This window comes from Tremella mesenterica, assembly GCF_000271645.1.
Source record: "Tremella mesenterica DSM 1558 unplaced genomic scaffold TREMEscaffold_13, whole genome shotgun sequence".
NCBI lineage: Eukaryota > Fungi > Basidiomycota > Tremellomycetes > Tremellales > Tremellaceae > Tremella > Tremella mesenterica.
This window is the reverse complement of record NW_006711237.1, coordinates 70,290-82,660: the sequence shown is the minus strand read 5'-3', so window position 1 is coordinate 82,660 and position 12,371 is coordinate 70,290. Positions and strand designations below refer to the sequence as shown.

General features: G+C 46.0%; 2 protein-coding genes across 2 annotated transcripts; one reads left to right on the top strand and one right to left on the bottom strand.

Annotated features, from left to right (window-relative positions):
• Positions 1 to 157: 157 nt before the first annotated feature.
• Positions 158 to 7,298, top strand: TREMEDRAFT_34686 (uncharacterized protein; the record flags this gene model as incomplete). The annotated part of the gene is made up of 12 exons (XM_007007213.1): positions 158 to 301; positions 529 to 769; positions 1,100 to 1,740; positions 1,992 to 2,333; positions 2,499 to 3,022; positions 3,292 to 3,757; positions 4,238 to 4,412; positions 4,666 to 5,898; positions 6,151 to 6,359; positions 6,420 to 6,452; positions 6,517 to 6,916; positions 7,192 to 7,298. 12 exons carry the CDS (start codon positions 158 to 160, stop codon positions 7,296 to 7,298), a joined length of 4,515 nt encoding a protein of 1,504 aa, XP_007007275.1.
• A 1,195-nt stretch (positions 7,299 to 8,493) lies between these two features.
• Positions 8,494 to 11,338, bottom strand: TREMEDRAFT_34616 (uncharacterized protein; the record flags this gene model as incomplete). The annotated part of the gene is made up of 6 exons (XM_007007208.1): positions 8,494 to 9,059; positions 9,300 to 9,549; positions 9,894 to 9,956; positions 10,188 to 10,291; positions 10,712 to 10,891; positions 11,272 to 11,338. The coding sequence occupies 6 exons, from the start codon at positions 11,336 to 11,338 to the stop codon at positions 8,494 to 8,496; spliced, it is 1,230 nt and encodes a 409-aa protein (XP_007007270.1).
• Positions 11,339 to 12,371: the final 1,033 nt, after the last annotated feature.

Here is a 12,371-nt window from a genome sequence, read left to right as displayed (position 1 = left end):
CGGACAGGATATGACGGAAGAAGGTGGGGATGTACCTTGTCCTAAACCCAATCATCAACAATCTCGACACGTCCAACCTAACAGTCACACGAATGGAGCACGAGGTAATGGAGGATGGAACGAGGCCAAAAGGGAAGGGATAGCTCCTCAGGAGAAGATGGCGTGTCTAACAGATGAAGATAAGGGAGGGTTTAAAGATGAGAAAGGTCGATTGCCAGGACAGTTGGGAAGGGTGAAACAGGAGGAAGCTCCAGGACCGAGAAACGAAATCGTTATGAACCCTAGGATATCACATGTCCAGGTGAGTTATAGTCTATTCATCATCCTCGCTTGAAACTCGTCGTTTGTTACTCGGTCCCCGGTCTGGAGTGGAGATCCTCTGCAGAGAAGCTATTGCGGGCACTCCTGCCCATTACACGACATCTCTCCATACTTCAACATTGTCCGTCCTCATGTACCAACACTCATTACAATGCACTTTGGTAGTGAACTTGAAGAAGGATGTTTTGATCGACGACTTACTCGCAGTACCACGCTCACTCCCCTCTACCCGGTGACACCACTCAATTCTCCATCCTCACCGTCTCCCCTGATGGAGAACGAGAATATCCACCTGGTCAGACACCCGTCGTCTCTCGGTCACCTTCAATCCAGAGAGACGAATACGAAAAAGCCATAGGACGCACCGTGTCAGAAGGGGAATGGACGGACGCTTTGCGTGTCGGTGGTGGAGATAGAACATCTAGGTGGAGTTCGTTTAGAGATAGCAGTGAGGAGAGATCGAAATCGAGATCGAGGTCGAGGTCGCGTTTGCATCTCACGGGAACAAGAAGTAGGGATAGGAATTCATCACACAACAATCGGAGCGAACATCCTCTTGACGAAGATTCTGGAGATGACGAACATAAATCTCGACGTGAAACCCGAAGACATCATAGCGACGTGAATCATAACGCAGACTCTGATCATGAAGGCTATTTGTCTTCCCTCATGGGATCAAGAGAGAAGCGAAGAGAGAAACCGAATGGCAGGACCCATTCCCAGGACGAAGATGGATATCATAAAAACCGAGCAACCGATGAGAAGATGGGACATGGAGAAAACATCCATGATCATGACTCAGAATATCATTCTGATGCCGACGCCCATGAACATGCGCAGAACAAATGGTCTCTTTTACGATCAAGAGTTCTTCCTCATCGAAGTAGCACCGGACCAAATCCCACCCCTGGTAAAGTTACAGCCCTCGCCCCTACAGCCGTCGCATCAGTACCAATAGCCACCGAACTCTTCGCCGGTCAATTACCAGTGATGATGCTCAAAACATGGTTGGACAGGGACGAAGATGGCCATCGTGCCGTCCCTGTTCTTCTTGGAAGTTTACGTTTCAGAGTGGGTGATAGTGTTGGTTTAAAACCTGGTAATCAAACTGGAAAAGAAATGTTCAAAATCGAATGTGAATATGGAGATGGGGCTGTGAAATGGGTGATTTTCAGAGAATTAAGAGATTTCGTTTCACTTCATGCTCATTACAAAGCTTCGAATTTCGGTTCTAAAGTCACAGGATTGAGATCTAGTAGAGGGGTTGAAATACCGGATTTCCCAAAGATGAGTATACCTTATTTGAATAGACTGGGATGGGAGAAAAGTGAAAAGGGTGAGAAATGGGGAAGAGCGGAATATGCCGAAGCTAGTAGAGGTGCTTTGCAAAAGTATTTGGTGGAGTTGATACGTGCTGTGGTGAGTTTTCCAGGTTTCCCAACTCCTACTCGCTCATTTCTCCTTATCTTGCTTGGTACCTGTTTCATTCTCACCTCATCCTCTGATTTCAGTTTTATGTCTACCTCGTGGTTCACATATCACCCCTCCACCAGACCGTTTCTTGACACCCACTATCCACTTCAACTTTTGGTCTCCATGTGTCTTTGGCCAAGGCTGGGAGAGGACTGAGGTTGGGGAGAGTACTGCACCAGTCCCCGTGCTGAGTGTAGATCTTCCGTCCAGAATCTAACCGTCTCTGTAAATTCTTTGAACTCTCCGCTCTCACCGTATCCCTCGCTCCTCGTGGTGGCTTCCAAGGAAAAGCGGGCTTTCTGAGACTACCGGGAAGTAACACATCTCGTCGTGCCAACCAACCCGGCCTCACACCCACATCTTGGATCCATAATCGCTCTCCTAAGTGGTTCATCGTGCGAGATTCGTACTTCGTCGCTACCGACGGTCCAGAGTCATTGGAATTATACGATGTGTTCTTGATCGATTCTGATTTCGCCATTGAACGGCCTAAAAGAGTATATAGGACTGGATTCAATCTTCTATCAGGAAGGAATTTGGTAAATTCCAAATTACATCACGATCATCATGATGGTGATACTTCTCATCCTGGTCATTTTTCACATTCTTCTGATTCTGAAGATCAACAAAACCATCCTTCTCAACCGTCTCCTCCCAAACCTCAAGCACAACCATCGTCATCTCCCAAGAAATCGTCATCTCAGAAGAAGGGAAAATTACACGACCCTACATCCGACGCAGGAGCCATAGACCACGTTGATACTGAAAACCCACACGATCAAGATATCATAGCAGCATCAGGAGAAGGTAAAGGTCCTCGAGCGGAAGAAATGAAAGACGAAAGGGAAAACGATGCTTCTCAACATACATTCTTCATCGTAAATTCTCAACGTAAACTTAAACTCGTCACTCGAAACGCGAGACAAATGCATCAGTTCATAGTTTCAATGGAACGTATAGCCGCTCAATGCGTTTGGTCAGGAAGGAATCGATTCGATTCTTTCGCTCCTTTACGTATCAACGTTGCGGCTCAATGGTTGGTTGATGGAAGGGATTATTTTTGGAATTTGAGTAGAGCTATGAATATGGCAAAAGATAGGATTTATATACATGATTGGTGGATCAGTCCGGAATTGTATCTACGTAGACCTGGTGATGAGAGGTATAGGTTGGATAATCTTTTGAAGAGAAAGGCAGAGGAGGGTGTGAAGATTTTCATCATCATCTAGTGGGTTTCCGTCGATTCTCTGTCTTGTTTCGCCGTCTTCTCTCTGTCCCGACTCCCCCCCTACGCCTATGTTTGTCCTCTTACCACGTCATCTTCCTGTACCGTCCCCACCTAAGTCCTTCGCTCAAAGCATCTCCCCCCATTGACGGTCCTTTCGAGTCTCCTGGTCACTCCCATATGTCAGAGTGACCTTTGCTACCTCTTGACCCGACAATGTCCCATGTTGATCACCCTGGCCTATGGCGTCAGATAACACCACTGATACACAGTAACGAAGTATCAGATAAAACCACACCCGTAGATTCCCTTTACGCAAAGCGCACTCTCTCTTCTCTTCATCCAAACATCCTAGTCCAACGTTCTCCATCACATTTCCAAACGGGTACTTTTTACTGGTCTCACCATGAAAAACTTTGCGTGATCGATGAAACTATAGCATTCATGGGTGGTCTAGATTTATGTTATGGTAGATGGGATACATCTCAACACGTCTTGACTGATGAAGATCATTCATCTCAAGAAGGTCCAGATGGTCCTGTATGGAGAGGAAAAGATTATTCCAATGAAAGAGTCATGGAATATTCAAATTTAGATAAACCTTTTGAAGATATGTTTGATAGGACTAGTGTACCAAGGATGCCTTGGCATGATGTTGGATTACAATTGGTAGGACATCCAGCTAGGGATTTATGTAGACATTTCGTTCAGAGGTGGAATTTGCTGATTAGGACGAAGGTGGGTCAGAATTCTCTCTTCCTACTTCTTATTCCTATGTTTCCATTTCATACGTCACTCTCCCCTTACTTACCCCTTACTTACCCCTCACTTCCCTCCTCTCTTCCCTCCTCCCTCCCCTCCTCCCTCTTCTCCTTCATCTCATCATCCGTCACTCCTCATGTCGATTCCAGAGCTCCGGGTTCTTCGAGAGTCTCTCTGACTCGATCGCAATGGGATTTGTGGTACACTGTACTTTACTCGTCATGCTCCTCCTTTCTCTCTCCATCCGTAAAGCTGCTTAAAAATGTTCGAGAAGACTTTACGTCGTAGGAGGGAGGATGCGTGGCACTTCCATCACCAGCCGAAAACAGTCTCAAATGTCCCAGTTATTCTATTGATACAGAGCTATCGGCCGTTATAGTACTTCAGCTAGCGCTCTTTGCTCGACACTCCTGGTGGAGGGACAGAGACTGAAATGATAACGTCACTAACGAGCAGAATCACAAACGTCAAATGCCTTTTCTCCTCCCTCCACCCGATTTCACAGATAGAGAATTAGGAGATCTACAATTGCAAGGAACGTGTGAAGTTCAGATTTGTCGATCCGTGGGACCATGGTCAATGTCCACTTTGACAAAGATTGAACATTCGATTCAGAACGCTTATTGCAAGTGTGAGTTTTCCCTTTTTCTCCTTGACGTTACTTAAGATAACGCTGCCCTTTTGAATCTCCCTTATCCTATTCTCTTTGTCTCCCCTTTTCGCCCTCTCTGTCATGTCTGCAACACTTTTACGTCAGCCTCCTCGCCCTGCCAACGATCTTAGTCTTTTTTTCCCTCTTCTGACTGGGTCTACTCCCCAGCCAGTACCAAGCTCCTCACGCCACGATCTGATCGGTCTACATGTAGCTGTCCGACTGACCTCAGCCATCGAGCTCTCTGAACACTTCGTCTACATCGAGAACCAGTTCTTCATCACCTCCACCGTCGTGGACGGAGTGCGTATCCAAAACGGTATCGGTGACGCCCTCGTCGAGCGTGCTATCCGGGCTCATAGAGAAGGCACCAAATGGCGAGCGTGCATAGTCATCCCTCTATTACCAGGCTACACTTTTCCCATCGACTCGGACAAGGCATCCTCCGTCCGACTCATCCTCGAATGCCAAAACCGTACCATTTCTCGTGGCACCCATAGCATCTTTTCCCGTCTACGAAAAGAAGGCATCGATCCGGATGAATATATTACCTTCTTTTCCCTCCGCGGATGGGCAAAGTTCAAGAGTGGGACGTTGACCACGGAACAGGTTTACATACATGGGAAAACCATGATTGTGGATGATAGGTTGGTTTTGTGTGGATCGGCCAATATCAACGAAAGGAGTCAGAGAGGTGATAGGGATTCGGAATTGGTGGCTGTGGTGAGAGACACAGATATGGTCGATAGTACCATGGGTGGTAAACCTTTCAAAGTTGGACGTTTCGCTCATACACTACGAATGCGTCTCATGCGTGAACACGTCGGCGTAGATGTCGATTCTATAGAAGAAGATCAACTCATGTCACGTAAACCTATAGCGGAAGATGAAGATATCGAAACTTGGGATCCGGATCACGAACAAGAAGATGAAGACATCACGCGTGGAATCACTACGGTCAAAAGACGTACTGCTAAAGATCGTCTTGCGAGAACGTTTGAAACAGGTGTATCAAGTTTGACCAAAGGTGTCAGCGAGAGAGTAGCAGCGGAAGTTCGACAAGGTGCTAATAAAATTATACATCCTCTTTCTGCCGCTGTCAAAGGTCAAACGGCACGTTCAAGTGCTGGTGCAGCGGAAGAAAGAGAGGATACAGATGAAAACGGATTGCATGAAGGTTTCGCAAGTTCCGTCGTACCCACTTTAGAGGAAAAGACTATCATGGAGAGAAGACCTTCGGCGAGACATGCGAATGGAACTCCGTTGTTTGATTTGATCGAGGAGGGTCAAGCTGGATCACCGCCACCGGAGGCGAAAGTTCCCGAAGGGGCGAAGAAAGATGAGACGGTGGATGGTGAGGGTAATGAGAGTGGAGTGCCGAGAGTGAGGAGTGATGATGAAGGGGACGTGTTTGGAACTCCGGCAAAAGTTGAGGGGACGGGCGGTTCTGATGAATCTCAAAAGGGTGTATCTGGTACTCGGAAAGGTTCGTCTAAGAACGATCACACGAGTACTTCTGATCACGCTTCGGGCGATGGCCAGAGGGATAATTCGAGTCGAAATGGTACTGCGAAAGTGGATCGTACAAATGTTTCTGGGAAAGACTCTAGGGGTGATTTGGAAGAACCGGAGAAGACTGCTTCCGGCAAGGATACCAAGAGTACTTCGGTAAAACCAGACACTATAACTTCCGACCCTGCCGAGGCGGACGATGGAGATAGTGAGGATGCAGATGAGGATTTAGAGAATGGGAAAGGCGGACAAGTGGACGCTAGAAGGACACTCAGAAGACATCTAGAAGCCAAAGTGACGAGTTCACCTTGGTCAATGCCTACACCTACGCCGAAAATCAACCCGAACAGGCTTCATGATCCCCTCGAAGAGACGTTTTGGAAGGATATGTGGGTGGCGGTGGCTGTGCACAATGTGAGTTTGGTGTGGTTTCTGCAGTCTCACCCTTGCAAGGACATCTCAGCTGATGAACAGACTGAAATCTACCGCAAGGTGTTCCGATGCGTGGTGAGTAAAATCTTTTACTTTTCTCAACCCTTTCCGTTTGATATGCGCAGTATCTGACACTTAGCCTGACGACCTCGTCACCTCCTGGGCGGCATATAAAGCTTTCGCCAGTCACGCAGAAAAGTTCAACCGTCGTCCTGAAGATGTGGCCGGTCCAGGACATGCAGAACCGGTGAAAGTGGTGCATGATGGACCTGGGACTCATGGGGCCGGTGGTGGAGGGTCAGGCGGTGGACATGTGGGTGAAGAAGGGCAAGGTGGAGAACCGAGCGAAGTGGTCGGTGGGGACGTCGGTGGGAGGGAGAAGGATCCCGCTGCTACGTCTGGTGGTGATGAGGAGAGAAGAGGGAGTGATACGAGTCATGCAGATCCGGGAAGGGAACCTAGTGGTCCGGATGATGCGTGGAATGAATGGGAGGTGAAAGAGATGGAAGAGTTGTTGAATGAGGTCCGGGGGCATTTGGGTGAGTCCATTGTTCTTTTCTTTCCTTCTCTGTTCACTCATTTCTCTCCTTCTCTCCCCACTGACCCTCATGCCCTCATCTATTCTACCTAGTACACTCGAAGACGGAGTGTGGACGCCCACTCTGTGGAACATCCTACGTATCTCATCCATTGTCAATCGGGAGTGATGCGTCATCGTCGTATGTCTACTGCGAAGCTCAGTGTTGTGGTCGACGACTTGACCTCATCAGGGGGAGTTATGAGAAGGAGAGGAAGAGTCGTAGCTTACACTCAGTCATCTACCCTACTCGATTCCTCGAAGCGGAAGATTTAGCCAACAACTTTTTGTTCAACGTTAGTCCGTCATGTGTAAGAAAACAGTTTATTGACATGGTAGTCTGACAAAATCTTGCCTTTGCCGATATATGATTGATCACGATGTTCGATCTTGCCCCGCTTTCTCGAGCCTCCCCTCTGTCCCACTTGCACGATTCCATCATCAAACAGCCGATCCGATTGTCGCAAACGAACGATATACTATGGGCCGCGCGAAGGGCCATTCGATTTTTTTTCTTTTTCACCCGGATTTTTTTTTCAGGTGGTATATTCAGAACTTCTTCTCCCTGTAAGTCCACCATGCATGCAGCTACAGTCTTGAAAATTGGAGGGTGCACTCTTGACACCTTTATGCTCCATCTGATGCAGTATGAAGCTCTCAAGTCATCTTGGGGTGAAGATCTACCTACTTCGCTTTTTGAGTGTGGGGCCCCGGGGTAAATGTCGAACCAATGTGGCACTTTCTTCTCAGCACCCCCCAACATCATTAAAACCTCATTTTATCATCATTCACCTCTTCCATGGTGTTCTTTGAGGCTTGAAGACACCTGGGACGGCTTTAGGTATGATGAATCCACCTACAGTAGCAACTTGATGCATACAGCTACCTTCAGTGAAACAGAAGATGGAGAAAAGCTGTTTTTGTCCTTACAGAGGGCTTAATTTTTCAAGCGTCTGATGTAGGCTGTTTGCATGCATCTAAGTAGTACCAAATGATACATCCATGTGTGCTGAGTAAATCTCAAAAGAGATCACCTCGATATCTGCAATATTGACTGAGATAGAGGGAGAAGAAGATCATTCTCCACCCTCAAGAAAAAAAAAAGTGTGTCAAAAAAAAAAAAAAACGAATGGCCCTTTCCGCGTTCCATAATATACCGATCCACTCGCTGACCCTTTCGACCCCGATGAGACATTATGAAACATGACGATTGACGATATGAAACGATTTCACCCATATGAACTAAGATGACCCGATGAGACAATATACACCAGACATGATCGGAAACATGAAGAATCATTGTTGTTGCATTTACCCTACATGCATTGTTCATCTATATATTGCTCATTTGTTCTCGTTCCTTTCTTCCCGTGTAATCTCACTTCCTCTTGACCTCATCACCAACATGACTTTGTTGTACGGTACATATGGTCCTCGCCACTTGATGTACGGTATCACTCGAAATTGAGAGACCGTGATTGTACCCCTACGAGTGAAGTATTACTATACTATAAGAATGACAACTCCACCCTCACCCAATCAAGTCTTTACAAAAACTTTCCAATTCCCTTGTAGATAAACCTTTGAACCATACAAAATCCCCGCTGCGGCCAAACTGACCCCACCAGCAAACCCAATAGAAATATAATACCCTTCTGGACCTTGTTTACCTAAATGATCTTTAGAATATTCCAACAAGGCAATAGCGATAGGTTGAGCACATAAACTAGGAGGTACTAAACCTAACCAAAAAATACCCAAAGCAGAACCTAAATGTTGTATACCGACGACTTTCGTTATGATAGGTGCTGCGGCTGACCAAACTGTCCCACCTACTAATCCTTGTATCAAAGCGAATACGGCTAAAACGGAGAATGAACGAGCTGGTAACCATATGGTTAAACATGAAATACCAGAGATTATATATGCTAGTATCGTCATGTTGATTCTACCGAAACGATCTAAGTTTAAACCGACCGTTGGTCTACCGATCATTTGACCTGCTGAGAGGATTGATTGAAGAGCTGCACCTTGTTTTTGAGTGAGTGATAAGGCCGATGTGGCGTAAGATGGTATGGAGTAGAGTGTCACGTAATATGCTAACACTTGGAATCAGTTTTGATAAATTTATATTATATTTGTATTTGTCTTTGTCTAATATGATGATATCTCAAGTGAAGTGATTACATCCATCTTTCAATTAATTCTCTTTTTTTTTTTCCTTTTTCTCTAGGAAGTGGGTATCAGGGGAAAAGTTGGAAGAGGGAATCAGGGATTGGTAATTGATAAGTCAATTAGAAGTAAAAGAAAAAGATTCAAAAAAAAAGGGGGAAAAGGAAACTCACTCGTCATGGAACCCCAAATGAAAACCCATATGAAACCTTTATGAGCCAACCACTTGAGTTCTAAACTTTGACTCCTCGCTCCTAATTGTTCATGTCTTCCACGGATTATCAACACGGCGGGGATGGTGAGTGCGGAACATAACAATCCGTTTAGAATGAGAGTGTAACGGACCCCTAGAGAGTCTAGAGCGGCTCTGGTGGTGTTGGATAAGATCAACCCTCCTACACCTACTCCAGAACTGCCGAAACCCTGGGAGTCAGTAAGCAATCTTTCCTTTGTACCAGTCACGTCTTCCGGTCTCGTGACATTTCTTGGTGTATTTTTCTCCAGAGTAGTGGATAGTACTTGTGGGATGGTTGAGGTTTTAACAGAGGATAGGAAGAACAGAGGGCGTTTGTCTCTAGTATAGAGGAGTGTAAGAGAGCTGGAGGATGATATGTGATACAGAGGAGAGAGAACATGTACCAGCGAGGAGAGTGGATATTTCACACAGAGGAAAGAGTTGCGGGACAGAGGAAAGAGTCAATGGATGAAAGAGTCAATGGAGAAAAAAGTCAAGGGAGGAAAGAGGAAAGAGGGGAAGCGGGACTCACCTGGGCCAAAGCGAGACGACGTCTGAACCAATGTGCCAACAAAGGTTGAGAAGGGATAAGTACCTAAGTGATCAGTAAACTATCACACACAACAGACAGTGATGATAGTTCATATCTCATACCATAACATTACATTACGCCTGTCTGCCTACCTACCGCCAACCCATTCTGATCTCTGAAGGCGTTCTGTCTCAAGACTGACCGTGGTGACAACATGGCAATCTTTAGGAAGCACAGAGAGAAGGAAGTAGGAGGTAGAGTAAGTATGATGAGGTGAACACTGAAGAGACCCACTAAACCCGCTCCGAGACCAAAGATCACCCCTTGACAAAAGACGAATCCGACGAAAGTATGACATACACCTGCCATGCATTGTCCAAGAGCAGCAAGGAAGGTTCCTGCATGTTAGTTCGTATTTCGAAATCGGCTTCATACTTCATATCCGTACATCCTGATGACTCCTTTGAGCGAAAAATGTATCGTGTGAAGGAAGGTCACGGTAAACGGAAATTGCGAGAACTGAAAACCCAACAACGAAAGCCCAGGCCCCAACATACGATACGACCTTAAAATGTGACCCTCAGGTATTTGTTTAAATGATATCGTGAGTGGTGGAAAGCATAATCAATCATCGGGGGGTTGTTAGATGATCAATAATCGAAGGGTTATCAACAGAGATTGTAGTATGAATTGAATCAATAATCGAAGGGTTATCAACAAAGATTGCAGTATGAATTGATTCAATAAAAGAAGAAAGTCGAGTGTTGAAAGCGATGAGCGGAAGAGGGAGAGGGAAGGATGAAGAAAAATAAACTCACCAATCAACATAACATTTCTAGGTCCTATAAACCTCATCAACGTATTGGCCAAAGGAGAACATAACATAGCTAAAGAACCTTGTAATCCTCCTACCCATGCGTATCGGAATGTAGTACCACCTGCGTAATAATTATTTTTGAGGTAATAAGCTTCGAATACTCCATATGCAGAGTTTGCACCTGATCTTTCAGCACCCGTGCTCTTATTTCGTGAATAATTCTTTATTGTTTCCAACGAAATACGGTGTTTGCTGAATGTCACTCTTCTTGTCCTCCTCTTTCCCTGGTCTTTCCATAGGTAATACCACGTTCCTTCGACTGGAATGATATACCATATTGTTCCAATGATGAATATAGAGAACCAATATCCCCACAGTTGATTCCTGCCCATCGACAGATACCACCATCCCCTGCACCCCCTTCGTTGTATCACTAGGGAAAATTTCCTGCATCTGTCCACAGGGTGTGTAATTCAATCTACCAGCTAAAACCATTCCATGAACCGAAGGGTTGTCCAAGAATGGAGGACGAAGAATACAAACCCCTATGGAAAGACTCACCCCATGTAAAAGCGTTAATGACCATGAAACAAATGACCATGACCCATCCATATCCACCATCGGGCATATCATCTTCTTCCGTCCTTACTTCCTCCATTCCACTCGTTTCGGATACTCCGGTGATTCCAGTAAGTCCAGTCATTCCTTCCTTCTCCTCCATCTCTCCAGGTTTGTCGATTACATCAAGTTTCTCCGGGAGCTTCATTCCTGACGGCGGCGACTTCTTGTTGGCAATAGGGACATCGGAGGGTGTAATATTTCCCAAGTCCCTACCGGCTTCTTCCTTTCTTGTCTCCCTCTGAGATGTTTGTGGTGTGTCATGGGGTCTATCCAGATCTCCAAAAGTTACAAGCGATGTTCTAGTTTCAGTGGAGGATGATACAGTGGATTTAGGGGGGTGAAAAGGTGCAAGAGTGGTTGTATTCGGATTCGGATCTGGTCCACCTACTGTCTTGGTTTGACTGGACATTTGCCCCACACCCTTCGATTTTGAGAGCATCCTCTCATCGAACGTTTCCATCGCAATCGATTTTACTGACGGGGGTGCGGTCGGAGTTGAGAGTGACACATCTTCCGAAGACTTCGAATTCCGTCCCGTCGGTCTTTCCTTATCCCTATCATCCAGTAGCTTATTCATTATATAGTATTTCTCCCCCTATCTCGCCCGACTTGGGTACATAGTTGTCACGTTGCACCGAGGTCTTCCCAACTGGGGTATGCACAAAATGTCGAGAAGTAAACAAGGGGGAGAGTCGGAACAGCGGTGGTGGTATGGAATCCACGATGAAAATCATGATTAGGTGACATGATCTTATCATCTTCGGACATGACCGAACGATATCATCCGGAGATGTTGCGTCATATCGACTCTTTCTCCGGCCATGTGAGATGATCCGGTGGTAATACTGTAGTCTGATGGAACATATCGAAGGAACATGTCGATTTTTGCCAGAGGATGATGACTATGACGATGTAGACCCTCGAGTTGTTCGGCTGTGGAGCACTCGTAAGTAGTGTGGTAGACGAGGTCGAAGGATTGTGGATGGGAAAGGGAAGGGGAGGGGGGCTGCACAAATTGTATACATCTCTTCACAATTTGG